Source organism: Lonchura striata, chromosome 15, assembly GCF_046129695.1.
Source record: "Lonchura striata isolate bLonStr1 chromosome 15, bLonStr1.mat, whole genome shotgun sequence".
NCBI classification, from domain to species: Eukaryota; Metazoa; Chordata; class Aves; order Passeriformes; family Estrildidae; genus Lonchura; species Lonchura striata.
This window is the reverse complement of record NC_134617.1, coordinates 1,436,928-1,457,629: the sequence shown is the minus strand read 5'-3', so window position 1 is coordinate 1,457,629 and position 20,702 is coordinate 1,436,928. Positions and strand designations below refer to the sequence as shown.

General features: G+C 46.1%; 1 protein-coding gene across 5 annotated transcripts; it reads right to left on the bottom strand.

Annotated features, from left to right (window-relative positions):
- Positions 1-20,627, bottom strand: FBXO38 (F-box protein 38). Of its 5 annotated transcripts, none has more exons than XM_021547189.3 (22): positions 20,539-20,627; positions 18,230-18,365; positions 17,155-17,288; positions 15,921-16,084; positions 15,414-15,579; positions 14,947-15,084; positions 14,534-14,671; positions 14,098-14,191; positions 13,712-13,842; positions 13,278-13,448; positions 12,894-13,036; positions 11,862-12,087; positions 11,320-11,439; positions 10,457-10,636; positions 8,541-9,230; positions 6,788-6,888; positions 6,504-6,606; positions 5,412-5,578; positions 4,164-4,309; positions 3,218-3,321; positions 2,883-2,996; positions 1-1,946 (listed from the first exon to the last, which is right to left on the bottom strand). In XM_021547189.3, the coding sequence occupies exons 2-22, from the start codon at positions 18,349-18,351 to the stop codon at positions 1,768-1,770; spliced, it is 3,531 nt and encodes a 1,176-aa protein (XP_021402864.2). In that variant the 5' UTR covers positions 18,352-18,365; positions 20,539-20,627; the 3' UTR covers positions 1-1,767. The 5 variants fall into 5 exon arrangements, with proteins under 5 accessions (XP_021402864.2, XP_021402868.2, XP_021402865.2 ...); XM_021547193.3 differs by having other exon boundaries at positions 13,371-13,448; XM_021547190.3 differs by having other exon boundaries at positions 18,230-18,368; positions 20,539-20,617.
- Positions 20,628-20,702: the final 75 nt, after the last annotated feature.

Here is a 20,702-nt window from a genome sequence, read left to right as displayed (position 1 = left end):
TTCCAGAAATACTGAATATAAACAAACACTTTATTTGTGTAAATACTTCTGCAAAAGGCTGCAGTGAGGAGATACCAGCTGGAGCCGTGGTGCAATACTCCAGAAACTCAGTAACATTTTCTGGACTAAAATGGTAAATCTGACAGAATCAATGACTCAGAGGACTTGAAACACTTCTAGAAAGGGTCACAATTGTTTTGGCTGAATTATCATTAAATACATTATCTATGGTTAATTAAATATATGAGTTATAATCAACCATTGACTGCGATCCTGCATTAAAGCAAATTTAGTAACATTCACATTCTCTGGTGTTTAGTGCTCCTCCTCCAGTCAGCACAGAGCAGGGCTGAGGAAATGCTCCCATTAGGCACCATTCTCTCCCTCTTATCCCATGTATTTCTAGTTCCACATTATCCCAAGACTTCCCACAGAGAGCCTGAAAAAAACAACACTGCCTTTGCTGTGTGGAGCAGCTTCACCTCAGTTTTACAGAGCTAAACATCACAGAAATCCCCATTAGCCACATTTACCCCAAATTCAGAAAATCACCACCAAGATGACGAGCAAAATTGGATAAAATGCTCTAAACTGTACAGCTTTTACCTCAGGAAGTGTCATTTTCTAGACTGGTAACACCAATTTTAAACAAGCATGGATGAGAGACCAGGCCAGAGCTGGGAATTGGCCTCTGCAAGGTCTGCCAGCCCTGGGCACCCTGTGAGTGCACCAGCAAAATGTGCATTTTACACCTGCACTGGCAGCAAACACCTGTGGACACTGGGAGCACCTTTCCATACACAACACACACGTTCTGGGGCAAACAGCAGCAGTTTTTACTGAGCAGATGGAAAATGTGCATTCAGGAGGGAGCAGAAGCCAGCCCCAGAGCTCCCAGGCTGTGTCCCAGGGATCCTGAGCTGCCACGGGCACCAGGCTGCCCCACATCCCCCCTCTGCCTGCCTGGAGGGAGAGCTCAGCTCCCAGCAAGGGGCAGAGTTACGTTCAAGAGGGTGGAACCAACAATCAGCAACTTGATTTCCACAGTACAGAGGCAAATACACCATGAAAATGAAATCTAACAGTACAAAATGCTTGAGAACATTCTGTTTCCAAGGTGCTAAACATGGGGGCTTCATTTCCCCCCCAAAAATGGGTTGAATATCTCTAGAAACTACCACAGATCACCAAATTTTCTACTTCTGTTTTTTTTCCTGGTTCTGGCCTTCTTTGCAACAGCTGGAGAATATTCTGACCCTTCCAAAAATGCACACAAGACACCAAGATTGTGCTCAACAGGTTTACTCAGACTGGACTCTTAAATGGTCAAGAAAAAGGCACAGATTAAAAGAGACTCTGATGACTCTTTTGAACACAGCAAATGGAATTGTTTTTTTTAAGGAAAAAAAAAATACTGCTATGAATTGTATGGGTTGAAAAGTTAAAATCTTCTTCCCCTTTCCTAATTATTGGCCTTCATTAAAATGGAACTTAAATTAAATTGTATAAACATATGAAATAAAGTCTCAGTATTAGGAAGTTTTGTTTTGCTTTTTTTTTTTTTGTTTGTTTGTTTCCTCTATGTACAACTCTTAGTATACAATTTGTACTTTCCATTTTACAGTTAACTACATCCTCCTGGCCACGGGGAGAGCCGAGGGCGCCTTGGTGGGAAATGCTTTGCATTCGGAAAAAAATCCTGCTTTTTCTTGGCCAGCAGTGCCAGGGGGAGGAAGGGAGGGAGGGAGGGCAGGCTGGGGGCACCCCTCAGATGTAGTCATCCTCCACGGGCTCCCCGTTGACATCACAGTAGTGGATGAAGATGGCCACGACCCTCTGGAACACGCCCTTCCTGACCTGCCGCAGCTCCGAGATCTCCTCGCCGATGGTCTCCATGCAGATGTCAGCTGAGAGCTGCCCCTTCCTCCTCGGGGCGTAGATGGTGGCTGGGCAAAGACAGCAAGGACAAAGGGATGTTTCTGCCAAAAGCATTCCCCAGCCAGCCTGGTTTTGCATTCAGACTTGGCAAAAAGAGGAAAAGCCTCCCCTGACCTGCTGCGTTTTAGGGATGTTCTCTCCTGCCTTCCTCGGAGCTTTCACAGCTCCAGTCCCCATGTCCAAAAGTCTGGCAGTGGAATGAATCCCAGAGCATCAGAAAGCCTCTCCCTGAGGCCTCTCTGAATTATTCCAGGTTATCCATTACTTAAATGTTTTATAAACAACAGCAATCAAGGATAAAGCAGCAGCGCTCTCCTGAATTTTCATGGCTTTAACACCGTGACTCTTTGAGCATCCTGACTCTTAAATACTTATCAATTGTTTGGTAATTCAGACCTCATATTGAACTACAGGCATCAAGCCAAGCTAAAATAAAATTCAATTACATCAGTCAGAAATAAAATTTTAAAAAGAAATTAAGAAACAAAACCAGAGAAAGGTATAGCCAGAACAAAAAAACCTCTTCCTCATCCTCTTAATATTCCTAAACTGGAGCTGGGTAAGAATATCCAAACAAGGATCAATTAAAAATACTTCTAATGAAGGTAGAGGTATTTTTAACCAGGATGTTCCTAATTAAGTAATGGAAGAACATTATATTCTCTGCTAGCAAGTAAGGCTTTTAATTGAGCCCCAGGCACTGCCTACCATCATATCTTAGCAGACAAGCTCCTCAGTAGAAAGAGCCACATCTGCAATAAATTCTAACCCACATCATCTCCATGCCAGAGTTTCCAAGTCCAGTTTTTAACTTTTATATCAAATTTCTGGAGCTTTCTCACTTCTCTCCAGCCCACCTTAACAACAGATCTACCAAAATTGAGAAAGAAAGGAAGGCACTGCCAAAGCAGCAATTCTGTGAAGAAGGCAAGCAGGTTACTCACTCCTCTCATCGTCCTCAAAGTCGTATCTGGCGTAGCTGTTGGGCTCTGCTGTCCTCAGGGACCTCAGCCAGGGGAAGTCAGTGATCATGGAGTAAGGAGCACCATCCACGATGCCTGGGAGAGGGACAGGTGAGGAGCCAGAGAGGAAAAGGGAAACACCCCCCCTGCAGCACCAGCAGCCTTCAAACACTGAGCAGCACAAAGCACCTCCTCCCTTCATTCCCCCACTGGGCTGTTTCCCCACAGGGAATGGTGTCCACACCTCTGGCATGATGCAGAGCTGCTTCTTCAGCAGGAGGCTGAGCAGGAGCCCTGAGCTCCCCACAAACTCTCACCTTCCAGGGTGTAGATGTCTCTGCCCCAGGGGTACTTGGGGTATTTCTTCAGGTCCTCCTCAGTCCTGGTGGCCTCAGGGAAGAACTCGTATTTAATCAGCTCTCTGGGGAGAAGGAGGGAGAGGTCACAGCCAGGAAATGGGGAGGTGGGAGGGAGAAAAAGCAAAGGAGAAATCCTAATACACAACCTTCCCTTTAGTGAGCCTGAATCCATGGAAAAACTGCCCCAAGAGCCTCACACCAACTCAGCCTCCATCCCTTCACTCTGGAGAGCAACCACAGCCAACAGGGACAGGTTTAGAACTGCTCAGAGATCCACAATTCCCTGCTGCTGGGAATTTTCAGGAGCTGATACTGATTGAACATCACCTTGCACAGGAACCGACACTATTTCTTGAAGCAAATCACTCTTTTAAAAATGATTTGTTTTCAGCCTTGAAGACATTTCCCAACTATTCCAACTTCGGTGTACAACTGCATTACTGCTGGATGAATGTGATAGTTATTGCTGGAGAATTTATAGGATTTGCTGGAGAATTTATAGGATTATACGTGTGGGTTTACAGTCTGTTTTCTATTAAATGCATCTCCACACTGGATTTACACCGCACCACCCAGAATTCAACCTTCAGCAGTAACCAAATGGATTTTTTTTAAAAAATTTGGGTGACAGAATAGAGCAAGTCTGGAGCTGCAGCTGCTCCAGGACACCTTGGCAGATTCCCTGGAGGGCAAATGCTCCCTGGCTGAGGGTCAGGGCTGCCCAGGGAGGGTCAGAGCTGCCCAGGGAGGGTCAGGGCTGCCCAGGGAGGGTTAGGGTTCCCTGCAGGTGGGTCAGGGCTCCCTGCCTGTGGCTCAGGGCTGCCCAGAGAGGGTCAGGGCTCCCTGCCTGTGGCTCAGGGCTGCCCAGAGAGGGTCAGGGCTGCCTGCCCGTGGCAGTACTCACTGGTTGATGTTGGCTATGGTGTCCATCCAGCTCCGCACCCGCACCTTGTTGCGCACGTTGGGGGGGTTGCTGAACTCGTGGATGATGCAGATGTGGTAGGGGTAGGGGCCACTGAAGATCTTCTGCTCCAGAGTCAGCGTGTCCACCTGGGGACAAATACTTGTGAGCACCTCAAACACTGGGATGGGGCTGCACACAGAGCAAACAGGGATTGACCACAGAAAATGCAGCAATGGGAGAGAATTTTAACACAAATAAATAAGGACTGAGGGGAGTGAAAGCTCCCCAGAGCAGCTTTTCCAATTTATCTTCTCAAGTACTGGAATTGGATGGGAAATGTCTAATTTCTAATGTCTAATTTCTGATGTTTTTCCCAGCTCCAATGTGGAAATAGACTCCATAAAATTACAGAATGGCCTAAAACAACATTCATGCCTCAGAATTTTTCTTACAAGGAGGGGATCAGTGATTTGGGGTTTTATTGCCATGTAATGTTTTTATCACTGTCCTTTAATAGATGTGGTTTCAAAGCAAAGCTAGTTTTATGGATTTTATATATAATCAACCTTCCCTTGTTGGCAAGGCAAGACAGGAAAGCAGGAGAGAAGCAGCACCACAAAGGGATAAAATCAAACATTCCCAATCTTCCAGATATTAAATGAAGCCTGCATAAAAGCTCATCAGATGATTTGAACAATTCCCTAAATGTCTCTGCTTCCAGCTCCTTCACAGCCTGGGGGAGGAGAGGCTGGCTCCCAGTCCCACCGGTGTCCTGCAACACTGCAGCACCAGGAGGGGATGGAGCCTTCAGAATCTCAAACTCTGCTGTTCCTCAGCCTAACAGCACATGGGCCAAGGCTTTCAGATCCCTGTGCCATGCTCTGCTCACACACAGCTATGAGGAGCACCCAGGCTCCCACAGCCTGAGTTATTCAGTTTGAAATGAACTCAGTGCCTCTGTCTATGATGCTTGTAGCCCAAATATCTGTTCTGTGTATGCTGGATATGAAGTTCTGCACCTTTAAGAGTGCAGTTTACAACATCCCCTAATGCAATGAATACTGGAGATAAGTGAATTTTAATATTTAATCCAGCAGAGTAACTTAAAATCCAAGCAGCAGATTCTGCAATAAAAACCCTGCTGGGCTTTAAACGACCAAATTTCCAAGTGGTGCTGTTGGAACACTTCCTGCAAAGCCCCAGGCAGAGCTCCTGGTGTGCTCCCAGGGAATGCAGGCTGGCTTGTACCTGCTGCATGGGACGAAGGTAAATGATCCTGTTCCTCTCTGGGGGCATCCTGAGGATCTGATCCAGGACCTGATCCATGTTCAGCTTCTTGCACTGGGCGTAGTCAAAGCGATTCACAACGGGGGCATTTTCCACCTTCAGGTGTTTCAACACACGGCACCTTGTAGCTAGAAAAGGAAATCAATACCTCAGGAGCCTCCTGGCAGAGAATTTCAAGGCTGGCAGGTTCAAAAGAAGGCAAACAAGCAATATAAGTTCCAAAAGATTACATAAGTATATCAGATATAGGCCAGCTCTTCATTTTCTCCATATTAACATCAAATTTTTCAGCTGGACCCTGCCAGAAGTGGCCTTTTAAGAGGCCACGTCAAATTTCATCTAATAACCTTCTCCTCTCTCTGTTTCCTTTCACTGAAGTGGTCTGTAGTCTGCCACAACTTCCAAAATCAGTTCAAACACAGAGGATTGAGAAGCCACACAATAGAAAATAAAATTGTTTCCTTTCTAGCAAGTCTGCTGATGTAATCCAAATTTCCTTCAAAATCAATGTGTGTTCTAAGTATTCTGGAATAAAGAAATCATTCCTTTATTGCTTCTAAGTACAGAGATCTGATGTCAAAAGAAAAACTCTAGATGGTGCAGAAGACAATAAATGACCCAATCCAGGAGCAGTCACACCCTGGCATGTGAAACTAATGCAAGCTAAGTGCCAGCACTGAAAACAGATTTTTATCATGTCAAGGAGCAAAAGTATCATCCTGTCAGCTAAAAAACCTATGGGAGAATGAAGAAATGAGAGAAAAACAAGGTACTCAAACTCATTTCATCAACTTCTAATTACTGTATTACCACTCTTCAATAAACATCTCATCTCCCTAATTGTCAGATCATTTCAGCTGTTGATTTTCAGATATTAATCTTTATTAAAGCTGTTATAAGAGCCATTCAGAGTGGGAAGCAGCAATATTTGGAGTTCTAATTCACCAGCAATGCAGCTGATGAATACAAAATGAGCAGTGGCCTGACTTGAATTCTTTCTGGAATTTCCAATAATGCCAGAGGGAGGAGGCAGCCCTGACATGAACCACATACCATGGATGAACATCATTTTGGGGCAGTCTTTCAGCACCAAATCTGTTATTCCACAGTTGGTCAATGTGATTCCTACGAGGTTTTTGGATTTCAAAGTCAGTACCTGGGGAAAATGAAAAAAAAAAAAAAAAAAAAAGAAAAAAATGTATGAAAGGGTAAAAATGAATAAAAAATAAATTGAATTTTATGAGATACAGGAAGATATGAATTAATATAATATAGCTTCAGTTCCCAGCAGGTGTTTATGGTGATAAAGCTGCAGGGAGTGAAGGAAAAGCCCTTACCTGAACATGATCATCCTCAATCACAGGGTCACTGGTACTGGTGGATTTGTCAGCTGTCCTTTTCCTCTTGGTGGTTTGCCTTGGCTTTGGCTTTGCTACTTCTGGAAACAAAAACATGGCAAAATCTTTCCTCTGCTCCCTGTCAGGACAGCTGAGAACAGCCCGTGCCAACTTTTCCCACACAGGTAAATCCAAACACCTGCCTGGCTTCAGAACAAATCTCTGCTTGCTCAAACCCCACTGTCAGCTTGGTGCTCAGAATTATTCCCAATAAATATCTTTATAGGTGAAAACCCAGGAATGCTGAACCTACACCACAGAAAGATGTGGAGCCAGGAAAAGAAAAGATTCATGGTTAGGTTACATTTGAATCTCTGCAGGAAACAGAACATCCTTGACAAATACAAAACCCAAAATAGCTTTAATGTTTAAATAGTAGAAATTACCTCAAACTCCTGGAAAATCTGTTCTTTGTAACTGTCACTAAGTTTTTTCTAATATTGCAAAGGATGCCCAGGTATAAAATCCTTTAATGTTCCTAAGCTCCACCAGGGACCTCAAATTCCTGCTTGATTTAACAGATGAGTCTTTGGAAAAAAAAATCACCACAAGTATTATTTCCACCAGGAAGAGGGAAAAATGCCCTAGAATTAATTTTCTATCATTAACAGATCAAAACGAGAAATGATTTTACTAAAACTAAACTGTCTTCATTAAAACATATGTGCACAAACATCCCCAAATTCATTACTGATCCTAAGGTAGAAACCAGACATTTTAAATTTATTAGCAAGATTTTTTCTTGAAAACTGAGCTGCATCTACCTGCAGAACATCTGAGGTGATTTAGGCTTTGTTAACATTTAGGAGCACTAAATAAACTGGAAATACACCAAGATATGAAGAGTTTGAATCATTCCATGTTAACAGAGGCAGGAATTTGCCCTCAATCTTCCCTACCTCCAACACTCACAGCTGTGTAAGCAGCACATTTCATCTTTCAGTTTCATTTTACCTGCCAGATATTCCCAGCAAAGAGTCCTGGATATATGAGGTTGTGCCACAGTAAGATGATTATTTTGGAAACCAAGTATATTTGAAAGAAACAGCACATTCTCCTCTCACATCTGTTGTGTTCTCCCTCCATTCCAGCCCTTCAGGGGTTTTATTTTATGTCAGATGAACAAAACAATCATGTGAAGCAAGAAGGTGTTTAATAAAAGGACAATTTTCAGTACGTTTGATCATCCTGCCTCAAACACTTGGAAGCAGAACCCAATGCAGGTCCAAAAGCCTGGCTCCACTGTAATTATGACATCACTGGTTGATAAAGCACCAGTTATAACCTTTGCCTTCTTGTTCAGATCTAAGTGTAGCTGCTGCCTTTGAAGGGAGGATTTTAATGCAGAGACAACTTCTGTTTCAATGAATCACAGCCTCCACAGACAGGCAGAGTACCAAAAAATTTCATTCGCTTTTCAATGGAGTAAAGCAAATACTGGTTAGAATATATGGAGAACACAGAAAGAGCTGCATGAAGGAAGAAGTCAGTGGCACTTTCAGAGAAATTTGATTTTCCCTGGTGATGGTACCTCTGCTCCATCAAGCTCTAACCCTTTCAAACCACTCAGGTTTAATTGAAATCCCTGACTAACAAGCTGCACATCAGAGCTCCTGGGGGAGCTGCAGCTGCTCAGAGCTGTCTCATGGCAGCTCTGCCTGTGCTCAGCCGTTACTCTGGGTGTGAGTCCTACCTGGCTCTGACACCAGAGGCACGTGGGACAGCCTGCTCCTGGCCCTGGTCAGGGGTCTCCGTGGATACTCCTCCTTGCAGTCCAGCTCCCAGCCCGGGGGCTGCGTGCTCTGCTCCTGGCTGCCAGCCCCACAGGCACTCCCACTAGTCCTGTCATCCCCAGGCTCTCCTGCAGCCCCACTGCAGTCTGGCAGTGTCCTAAGTGCAAAGTCTGGCCCGTCCCTGCAGGCCCCACTGGTGGAGGGGCTCTCCCCATCCCACCCCCCGCTCGTCCTGCGCTGCGCCTTGGAGGAGCAGCGGGAGCAAACGGAGCTCTCCTCGGGCTCCCTCTCGCTGCAGCCATCCCTCCTGCAGGGAGAGCAGCCACACTGCCTGCACTCCTCTCCAGCTGCTGGGCTGGTGCCAGCAGAGCGGCTCTGGGCTGCCTGGGCACAGTCAGGGCTGGGGGAAGCAGCGCTGCAGGAGCTGGATGCTGCCGTGGATCCCGGGGTGTTGCTGCAGCTGCCGTAGGAATCCTTGCTCTTGCTCCTCTCGGGCATGTCGCTGGCTGCTTTCATGTCAGCTTTGATCTGCTCACTGGTCACCTGGCAGCCCTTCTCACAGCTGCTCTCCTCCACAGGGAACTGCTTGGCCTGGCCCCCGTGGCTGATGCTGCATCTCTTCCGCAGGGGAGTCTTGCCTTTGCCGCTGACTGCAGGAGTGAAGGGAGGGACAGCAGTGAGAAACCTCAGACAAACCTGAGTGCTCCTCTGGGACAGCCATGAAAACACAGGGCAGCCCAGAGGCCAATGACAATCTCCCCAGGAATGGGAATTATTAGTATGTGTAGCTGTTGCTGCATCTTTGTAATGTCTTGCAGCTATTTTTAGAGTGATGTGCTGCAGGGTTTACCACACAAATCTGCCAGATTGTCCAGAGCAGCTCACTGTTCACACAGGCACAGCAATATGAAAGACACACTGATAATAGAATCAAAGAATACAGAGTAGTTTGGGTTGGAAGGACCTTAAATCCCATCCAGTGCCACCCCTGCCATGGCAGGGACACCTTCCACTGTCCCAGGCTGCTCCAAACCCCATCCAACCTGGCCCTGGGCACTGCCAGGGACCCAGGGGCAGCCCCAGCTGCTCTGTGCCAGGGCCTGCCCACCCTCACAGGGAAGGATTTTTTTCTAATATCTAATCCAGAGAGGCTTATGTTTTCTTAAATACGAGGAATACGTCTGAGGAATCGAACAGGAACAGAGACAGGACTGAAATTCATGTCTCAGCAGCAACCCCCAGCTCCCCCTCCTGGGTCTGGGTAGTGCTGCCAGCAGTAACAGCAGGCTCAGCTCACAGGTGAATAGAAACCCACAGAAATCATAACAGAATTTAATCCTGCTGAGATTGAAAAAGCCCTCCCAGCCCATGGAACCCAACCTCTGCCCCATCCCCACCTTGTCCCCAGCTCAGAGCACCCACTGCCACCTCCAGCCTGCCTTGGACACTCCAGGGATGTGGATCCAAACCTCCCTGGGCAGTTCCAAGGCCCAAGCACCCTTTCCATGGAGAAATTCCTGCTGAATGTCTGCATTAATCTTCTCAGCTCATTACACTACCCCATGCCCCAAATCCCAGATATCGGCAGTATAAAAATTTATGCAAACTCTCTCCAAACACAGATTCTTTCCTCCCTGAAACCAGAACTGACACCCACACTGTAGGCTCACAGGCTTGATAAATTCTGTCCACTTGGGAATCCCAAAGAGGAGCTGCAGGTTTCTGATCAGAGCAGCACCACTATCTGTGTTTCTGTACAGGACCTGTGACTGGAACTCAAATTTATCCTTCCACCTTCATCCTACATTCCAAACCAAGCTAGAAATGAACCTGAGCCACATGGAAAAGCTAAAGCTCAAGAAGGAATGTTGCACACCTGAAGGTTCTCTGGTTTCCACTGGATCCCTGCTCTTCTCTTCCCCATCTGAGTAACTCTGTGCAATGCTGTTGGAGATACAGGCTCTGGAAGTGCCCACACTTTCCTCCTCATCCTCACTGTCTGAATCATGGATGGTAATAGGAGCTGCTTTTACAACAGGTTGAATTCCACTTGGTCCTGAGAAGGAGAATATTAGCATTTCATGTAAAAATTAATCCATTTCACAGATTAAAGGGCTGAAAAACTTCTAGCACTGCTTGAAAAACTGGTAAGCAATTATTTGGAGTCAATTTAGCCACTCATTCTATGGGTCCCTCATTAGAATCTAAATGGGAGAAGAGCAAATTACTGCATTCCAGCATTAGAGCATTCTGGTTTGGAATGGGAGGAGTGTCACAATGGCGTGTTACTTCATGTTGTTGAGATATTCAGTAGAAAATTATATTGTCCAGCAAGAAGTGGCAATGAAGAAATCAAGACTGCCTTGTGTCACTACTATAGATTAAATTAACATTGGAACAAGTTGTGCTGGATTGAGAAAAAGCAAAAACAACCCAAGTGCTGCAGTGGAAGAACTAAGGCCATGAACACCACAACAGGCCAAGTTCATTCAGGCCTTCTGACTTTTATGATACTGAGCACAAAAATCAGGCTCTAAGGTCAAGGTGTGTCCCTGCACATGCAAAGAAAGCTCTGGGCTGTAACAGAGAGTAAATTCCTTCACAGAACTAAGCTGTGTTAACATAATTATTCAAAATCAGACAGGCCTGCTGAAGAAAAACATGTAAAACCAGACTTACAGTGGAAAATTAATCCCTCAAGAAGATACCAAGAGGTGATTTCTTCCCAAAGCCAGTTACCTGCTTGCTCCTCATCCACCTCCATGGGAACAACAGCCTGGCTGGGAGCTGGCAGCTCATCCTGGCCCTGGCCAGCAGCGTCCCCTTCCTCCTGTGCCACCTCCTCCATCTCATTCAGGGCTGCAAAGGGCACCAGGAGGTCAGGAACAGGAAACAGAACAAACAGAGCCCACAAGCACTCACAGGAAATACATAAAAACTGCTTTGATTCCTTTGGTAAGCCTCTGGGTTTCACAAAGTACCTCACAGATTTGTTCTACATCTCTGTAGCCAAAGCCCAGCCGAACTTTTGGGGCTTAGTTCAGTCAGATTAAAGCTCCCCCCCCCAGAAGTTGCCCCAGGATTCCCTCCAGCTGCAAACCCCCCAAAAGCTGCCCCAGGATTCCCCCCAGCTGCAAACCCCCCAAAAGCTGCCCCAGGATTCCCCCCAGCTGCAAACCCCCCAAAAGCTGCCCCAGGATTCCCCCCAGCTGCAAACCCCCCAAAAGCTGCCCCAGGATTCCCCCCAGCTGCAAACCCCCCAAAAGCTGCCCCAGGATTACCCTCAGCCCCAATCTGCTGCTCCTCAGCGGGGCCCTCCTGGCGCAGCTCGTTCTCCTCGTTCTGCTCGTTGGGGTGCTGGTGGTTGTTGTGGTGGATGTTGGGGTTGTTGTTGTTGTTCTGGTGGTTGTTGTTGTTGTCATTGTCATTGTTGGAGTTCTGATTGCTCACCAGGGCAGAGGAGACCCCGATTCCTGTGCCTGCACTTAGGCCCACACGAGCACAGCCCTGGAAAGAAAGAGCAGAAATTCAGACTTGGAAACATTCCCTAAAGGAAAACCACTCTGCTGGAACTGTCTGGGAGAGCACAACACCAACAGGGAAACTGTCCCTCAGATTTCCTGATTGCAGGGGTCCATCTTCAGGCTGCCAAGCCAGAACTTACACTGTTCAACTCCTAACAAAAGGGAAGGTCCTCAGAGCACTTCATCTTAATCTATTAATTGTGTTAATTTATTAATTTGCTGTGGATGATGACATGAATACAAACAGCAGATCAGAATCTTCCCAGCACACAAGGTACCATTAATGGCCAAAAGAAGCAGGTTTTACACTTTTCATTGCCTGCCAGCAGCTTACCAAGGATTTGTATTTCAGTGTGGGAAGAGACAACACGAAGAAATAAAATTCCTAAGCTCTGAAAGCACTTCAAAAGGGAAATACTACCCCCATTTCACCCAGCAAAAAATCATAAAAATCTCTTAGTATTGCAAAGAGAGACCTAAGAAGAAAAAACAATAGAAAAAGCAGCAGCACAGTGAAATATCAGCAGAGATCTTGATAGAATCAGTGAGTTTTATTTTCTTGTCACACATTCATTTCCTGCCACTGCTCCCACTTGCAGAAGCAGCACCACTTTCCCCATGCTAAAGACAACTGCAAACCAAAGTAATTTATCACCAATCTTTTCAATTAATGGCAACTTTGAGAAGAGTGCACAGCAGCTGGAGCTTGTTTCCATTTCATGCCAGTGAAATGGAAACAAGTAAAAACCCTGGCAATGAGAAAAAGCCAAACCATTCTCTGGAATTTACCTTTGGAGGCTCTCTAAACATCTGGTCCAGAGAAATGAACTCCAAGCTTGGCAGTAACTCGATGAACTGACTGAAAGAGTCCAGCTTGATGGCATGGCATCTCACCAGGGTCAGGTCAACCAGGCGGGTCCACCTCGAGTGGTCTGGGAACACAAGAGGGGCCTTTCCTGAGGGATTCCCACCTCACTCCTTGCTTATCACCCCCTTTTCAGATCTGACAGCAGCATCCTCTGGATCTCCATCCTGTTCCCAGCATCACCATGGCCCCAAAGCAAGCATCATCTACTGTACTTACTAACAACAGAACAAGAACTAGAGCAGAGAAATTCTGGTTTAGCACAGAAATTCATATAATAGCTCTGAAATTTCAAAGGTGTGCAATACCTGTGATCCAATTATTTGGGTTATGTAGATGTGGGCAGTTGTAAATGACCAGATACTTGATGAAAGAAAAAACTTCATTTACAGCTTTCATACCAATATCTGTAATAATTCCTGGGTTTTCAACCACATCAGCCAAGCCGTACCTCACCAAGTCCGTACTCGTCATTTTACCTATAAAAGAGAGGAGCAGACACAGCAGTAAATTTGCCTTTTTTAGCAGGACTTTCTAACTCCTTACTGATCAGATCATTCCTTCAATAAAGCTCAGCCTTCCCAGTTTCAGGGAGTGAGGAAAACCAGAGTTGGCTGTATGAGATCAGCAGCCTCAATACATGCAACATTAATATTCTTATTAATTACTGAGAACATGATGGAAAACACAGCAATTTCTGTAATCCTTATGGGTTTTTTACGGATATAAAAAAGTGTCATACACTGTAGTAAAAACTCATCAACGTAGCCTAGGTGAAGAGTTTCAAACTGTGGGAATTCCAGTTCAGCCATCTTCAAAGCAGAAAAAACACCATCTTTGGTCAAAGAAGGCTGGATCCGCACTTCGTGCAACCTGCAGGGAATTCAGAATTGCTCCTATCAAAATTCAGGCCAAAACACAGAAAACACTCAAGAAGGTGCCCTGTTCTAATAAAACAGAGAACCTGGCAGAGGGTATTTGCAGTTGCTTTAATCACAGAACACTCTTGTTATGCAAAGTTTGTATGAGTATTCCTTAAACTCTAATGGTTGTTCTGGCTCTTGGATATCATTTCTAAGACATTTATTTGGAAAAAGGGGAAGCCAAGAGAGATCTGAAGGGAGGTACCTTCGTGCAGCAGTTATGATGAGGTAGCCAAGATCCACTTCAAGTGCATTCTTGCAAGCTCCCAGAACTATAGTGTGCAAATTCCTAAAACCACCTGGCAAATAAAGAACACCCTTCTTATACTTCAGCCTCACATCACAGCCCCCAGCCCTACACATTTTCACCAGTGTTATCTTGACCTTTTTCAGCAAATCAAGAAAACAAATATTTGCACCCAACTCCAATCCTGGTTTTGCCCATCAACAAATGTAGCTCATTAAGAGTTAAGTGCTCAAATATCAAAATTATACCCAACACAGAGCATGTTTAGCACTATGACCATAGCTCCAAACACTCAAAACAGAATATACTACAGACAAAAAGCCCCCAGAATTTGCTAAAGCTTTAATTAATTTATTTATTTTTATTAAGGTATAAAGGATCAGGAGTTTCCCACCAGATCTCCAGCTGTCTTCTACCACGTGCTGGATAAGTCCTCCAAGAAATGGAACACGGACCAGCTCCAAGTGCTCCAGATTCCTGGCAGAAGCCAGGCCTGTCACCAGGGGAACATACTTCAGAGAGTTTGTGGGTCCTGCACACAACAAGGCCAGAAAGACAGAGCAGATTGTTCACTTCTCCCTGACTTATCCCATGGAAGAACTAAAACACATCCACACAAATCCCTCTAGAGCAGGAAGTCAACAGAACCACACAGCACCAAGTAAGGGACAGGACAGGGAGAGATTTCTGTCCAACACCACAAATCAAACAAGGGCTGCTCTCAGAATGTGGAATTCCAAGACTTTAACAGAACCAGATTTCCTCCATGCTCTACCATCCCCTTCAGACAGGAAGAATCCCTCTTACCAGCACAGTTCCTCATGACAAAAGCACGTAAGCTGATACAAAGGAAATCTTTAAAAGGCTGTGGTTTGGTGAGTCTCACCCACTTCAAATAAAGGTGCCTCAGCATTGGGATACAAGGAATCTCAGGGACATTCACCCCTAATAATACATAAACAAAACAAACAAACATTTTAAACAAGCTTTAAACTAATCCACTGCATGACAAATTCCTGGCTTTCAAAAGGAAGCTTTTCTGTGCTTTGTGGCAAGTGAGAAAAGCTGTGAACACTTGAAGCACAAGTTCTTCACCTTGATTTGTCAATAATTCTTTAGAACTTGCCCTCTGCACCTGCCATCAAATATCCAACTAGGATCTCCAAGATGCCACAGCCCAAACTCCCTCTCCTCCAAAAAATTACAAATCTGCAGTTTCAAAGCCTTTAAATCCACCTGTGTGAAGCCAACTGCTTCTCCACGACCACACTCACCTACTAAGTGCAAAGTCTGAATTTTAGCTCCTATAGGAATTTTCAGCTTGTTCTCAGGAGGAATTGGAAAAGCACCATTACGATTACGAAACTTCCCTAAAATGTGGACTTGGGGCATGTATGTCCAAATAGCTTCCACCAGCTCTAAATGAGAGGTCTCAACACCCTGGATAAAAGGAAGCAAAGCAAATGCTCTAACACCAGTTCAACAACAACATCCTCTTAACCATGTAAACTACAGAATGCAACATTATTTGACTTTTCATTTCTAGCAAGACTTGTCTGTTTCAAAGCAGAGGGATCAGAGCTTTAATTCCTTGCTGGGCTTAAGAGCACCTGGGATTCCCAGTGGTGCAACTAAAAATAGTTGTCATCAGCAAACAGGGTCACAATTAATTAACTTCTCCCTGTGCAGCCAGGCCTAAACCAAAGCCCTGGAAGCACCAAGTCCCTGGCACAATTTTTAACAGTGCTGAAGGAGGTTCTCTCCCAAGTCCAGCCACTCACCAGCAAATTTGGACAGGCCTGCAAAGCCTCTAAAACTCCAGGGATGCTGAAAGCTTCATGGCCACGGACTCGGCGCCTTTCCAGATACCTGGGATGAAGACCATAAAGTTGTTCAATGTCTGGCATCTTCCTCAGCAGCGTTAGGAAGCTGGAATCAGTGAAACCTAAGACAACAACAACACATTTGGTATTGGTGTGGCAGCAGAGACTCGGCTCTGAAGGGAAAGCCAAACACACTTCTCTCTTTATGTGGCAGTACAAGTTCTGCGATGTTGAAAAGACGCACTTGGTGAAGCAACAGCTTTTCTTTTACTTCCACATTCTAAAAATCATGACCTAAATACTCCTCTGCCTTGAATTTTGCAGGCTTGCTACAGTTTTCCTTCGGAGGAGCTGCATGGCTGCAGGTTTCACTGTGTTCTCTCCCTCCTCACAGGAAGCTTTGTGGATCTATTTTTCCTGGAATTCCATTTATCAACTCCATAGCTAAAAAAAATCCCAGCTGGATCCCTTAGTTCACTATTCACCACAACTCACACTTCTCACAGAAACAGGATGGTTTCTTAAAGCAAAGCTTTATTTTATTCTAGTGAAAGACAGCATATAAAAAAGATTTTAACTGGGTAAGTTACTTGTACTTACACCAGTTTTAGGTTAGGTCTAAACATCTGCTTAATACCAGCCATAGCCAATCTCAATTTGCAAATCCTCTCATTTTCAGAATTCCCTCATTTTAGCTGTGTCCCCCACCAAATCACAGCAGTGTAATTTAAACCCAACAGAAATCCTGGTACTCACAGGGTTCACCCAGACTGACAAATTTATCTATTGATCTGCAGGTGGCTTAAGGTGTGACATCCAAACTTATCCTTACATTGTTAAGTGCTGGCAGATGAGTTGGTTTCTCACTCCATTGTATTTTTTGCTGCCTGCATGCAAACAGCCTCCTCGTGGCATAACCCCTGGATAAACTCCCCTCCAACAATCAGACAAACACAGATTGTATTGACAGAGCACTCCCAATCACAGAATCAAAGACTGAACTGGCTTGGAAAAGACCTTTGAGATCATCAAGTCACCAACCTATGACCATTACCAACCTACGACCTAATACAGCAACATGCCAAATTTGTGTTTGCACGCAGAGACTTGGCAAGGGCAGCCAGGCAAAGAAGGGAAGAGCCAAGGCAGGGCAGGCTCATTGTGCAGAGGTGAGGGGCAGGGAGCAGCTCACCTGTGGGCATGTACTCCCACCAACGCCCCGCACACAGATCCACCACCTTGACCACGCGCAGGTACAGCGTCACCGCCTCCTTCAGCTTCCGTGACAGGCACTCCATGCACATGATGTCCTGCAAGGGCAGGTACCTGGGGACAGCAGAAACAGCCCCTGCTGCAGCCTCCAGCTGTCCCAAAGCACAGCCTGGCTGCAGCAGCGGGGCCTTGCTCCCATGGCAGGACGCTCGCTGACGCGGAATCGCCCGGCCAGGCTCGCGGTACGTCGGGAGTTTTGCCGAGCAGTGACTCAGCAGCTCCTGACACTGTGGAACAGTCACACAATTGGAATATTAAATGCACAGATCACTTGGTTCTCTGGCCTATCATAGAATCACTCAGTGTTCGGGTTGGAAGGGACCTTAAAGCCCATCCAGCCTGGCTTGGGCACTGCCAGGGATCCAGGGGCGGCCCCAGCTGCTCTGGGCACCCTGTGCCAGGGCTGCCCACCCTCACAGGGAACAATTCCCTCCTTAAAGTTAATGTAAACCAGCCCAAACCCTGCTGACCAAGCCATTTCCCTCAACAAGTTTGATTAAGTTACTTTCTTTTTCTAGCACATACTGCAAGCTCAATTTCCAAATATTTTGGAGAGCTACTGTTTTCTAAGAACTTGTGGGTGAGGCATTATATTTTGGATAATAGGGTGAGTGAACATCTGGGAGAAGGACTTTGCTGGTGGGAGGTCACATCCTCATCCCAGATCCCTTCTGCAAATACAACAATTCTCAAACAGTTACCTCCACTGTGCCCTACCCAAAAGTGTATTTCTGCTCTAAAATCAGTATTTATAACATAATTAAATCACTTACTTATTTCTTCTTCATTCTAACATTCATGACACTCAAATGAATTCATTTTCAGTTTCCAAATGAATTTTGGAGACTGAAAAAAACATTTGTCATCCCTTTTTATCCACCACTTCGCTTATGGTACGTCCACTGTTTACTGTGTCACAAACAGGACAAATTGGAGAAAAAAATAAAGAACTCTAAAATAAGAAGCAATAAACTGATTTCTGCCAGGCTGCTCACCTAAAGATGTGGCAAAGCACTTCATGAGAGAGTTGGTTCATGTAATCTTTTGGCTCCTCAGCTTTGGTAGACTCTGCCCTTTCCCTGCTCGCTGCTTTCACAGTTTTCCGCCGGGGCCCCATCTCTGCTGCGAGCTCTGCTGGGAGGAAATGGGCACAGAGTCACGAAATTCAGGCAACTGAAACACAGAAGGGACAGAGCAGAGGGAGGAACAGCAGTGAAGCTGCAAAAAACAAGTTGTGGTTTGATTAGACAGAAGGACTCGGACAAAACCTGAGGATTATCAGACAAACCCTCTCAACTGAGGGAGTTAAAACCTGGCTAAACCTGGTTAAACCCAGGTTTAACCAGAGATCAGTTCTTTTTATGAATAAAAAACCTTCAGAGATCCCACCCTGAGATCAAGGCAGTCACAGGGAAGCTGTGCAGAGATCACCAGCTCCGCACCAACTACAACGTTCCAGTGCAAAATAAAAGTTCAAAGTCTGTCTGGCATGAAAATGATTTATTTTTCCTTTTGGAAAAAACGGGCTGCTGCTGATGACTCTCCAAAAATACCCCATGAAAAGCCCTCAAACCAGCTCCTCTTCAAGGTGAGAACACCAAGAAAAATATTCAGGTTGCCGAGTTACAGCTCAAAGGCACAGAAAAACTGGGAGTCACTGGAAGCAGTGTGCAGGATCCTCTGCTCCCTCCCGAGCTCTGCCCTCCACCCTGCAGTGCTTCATGGAAAAACATCCACAATTACCATAAGAAGCAACAAACAAGCAACTAAAAGAAAGATTAACTCCATGCCAACAGAAAATCACCTTCTACAGATGCTGAGAGATCCTTTCACGACTGTACCTGGCAAAGATTTGTTTTATTCTAACACAAGGACAAGAACGAGGAGGGCAAAGCATCAGCAGCTCAGTGAACCTGGGTTTAACAGGTCAGATGCTAAAATTCAAAGGGATGGAGGAAAAACAACTGGTAAAAAAAGGCAGATTTTGGAAAAGCTTTGAGCAAGGCCTCCATTGCAGCCTCCCTGTGATGCCAAAATTTGAAATACTGACAGCTTCACTGTGATGTAATTACAGCAAAACCCATGGTTCCACATATTTTGGGTGCATCTTAAATTGCTAACTGCACGTTGCCACTGTTTTATTTTAAAGGGGGATATTCAAACTATAAATCCCCAATGGATTTATTGTTTGAATGGCTCTCTGCTCCTCTGCATTAGAGGAATTCTCCAGCCAGAAGTGAAGACCCTGAGCTCGTTGCTCTTTTTGGGGCAGGCTGGAAGGGCTAATTTTGGGGTGATCGACCTTGGAAATCCCAAAATTAACTATTTATAGACTGAATTTCCGGGAAAACATCAACCCCCAGTCACCTGAGGATAACTCAATTTGAAGAGAGGGTTACAACACAACCTAAAACCTTCCAGGCTGGCACAGCCACATGCTGGGAACAATCCAGGAGGAAAGGTAACAGCAGAAGGCAAGAGAAATGAAAATATTAACCACCAAAGCAGCAAAAATCCTGCAAGACACAAATGACATCAGCACAACCCACTCCTGCCACAAAGGGGGAAAAGAAGGATTTGTCTCCATGAGTCTGCAGTTTCTGCACAATAAAATCTCCTCCTGGGGTTATCCTGAGCTAATGAGCACAGCTCTAACACCTCATTCTACATCAGCGAGCTGACCCCATTTAAAAATAAAAGACAATAAAAGAGCTCTTTTATTTAAAAATAAAAGACAATAAAATAAGCTCTTTCTTACACAGCAGAAAGATCTTTATCTATTCAATAGACCAAACGGGATTTTGCGGCCCCCACCTCCAATTATTCCCGACAGCGAGCGTCGCATGAAACAACAGCTGGACGTGCCCTATTCTTGATAAGTAAACACCCCACGGACCTTGAAAAGCTTAAAGAACCACGGGGAGACTCCGCAGCAGCGAAAAATGAGGAAAAACGCGGCGAGAGCAGCCAGGGCCGGCCTGGCCAGCGCCGGCACCGAGGGGCGCTCCCGGAGCGGGGCAAAACGGCAGGACGCGGTGATTTGTGCCCGGATAAGCACAGGGAAGGGAAGAAGGGAAGAAGGGAAAGCGGGGTTAACGAGGTTTAACGAGGTTGAACCGGGTTGAACCAGGTTTCCCCGTTCACTCCCAGGGGGAGGCCTGTGACAGCGGGAGAGGCCCGTGACAGCGGGGCCGGGCGGCGGCGGCCTGCGGCTCCCTCTCCGCGGGCCGAGCCGGCCGCGTCCCCGTGCCCGGCTCCCCTGGCTGCCCTGGCTGCCGGGTGCCCGGGTGCCCGGGTGCCCTACCTGCCCGGCTCCCCTCGCCCCGGTCGCGGCCGCGGGGCAGCGCCGGCCCCGCTTCCTGCGCGGCCCCTTCCGCCAGCGCGGCCCCTTCCGCCGGTTCCGGCCCCGGCGGTTCCGGCCCCGGCGGTTCCGGCCCCGGCGGTTCCGGCCCCGGCGGTTCCGGCCCC

What these genes read in the sequence shown, in the direction of transcription:
- FBXO38 (XM_021547189.3), bottom strand. Translation starts at nt 18,351, where the DNA reads ATGGGGCCCCGGCGGAAAACTGTGAAAGCAGCGAGCAGGGAAAGGGCA. An exon ending in TGATGAGTTTTTACTACAGT is followed by an intron (nt 13,449 to 13,711) that starts GTATGACACTTT and finishes TCTCTTTTATAG; the next exon opens with GTAAAATGACGAGTACGGAC. An exon ending in CTTTGAGGACGATGAGAGGA is followed by an intron (nt 1,947 to 2,882) that starts GTGAGTAACCTG and finishes GTCTTTGCCCAG; the next exon opens with CCACCATCTACGCCCCGAGG.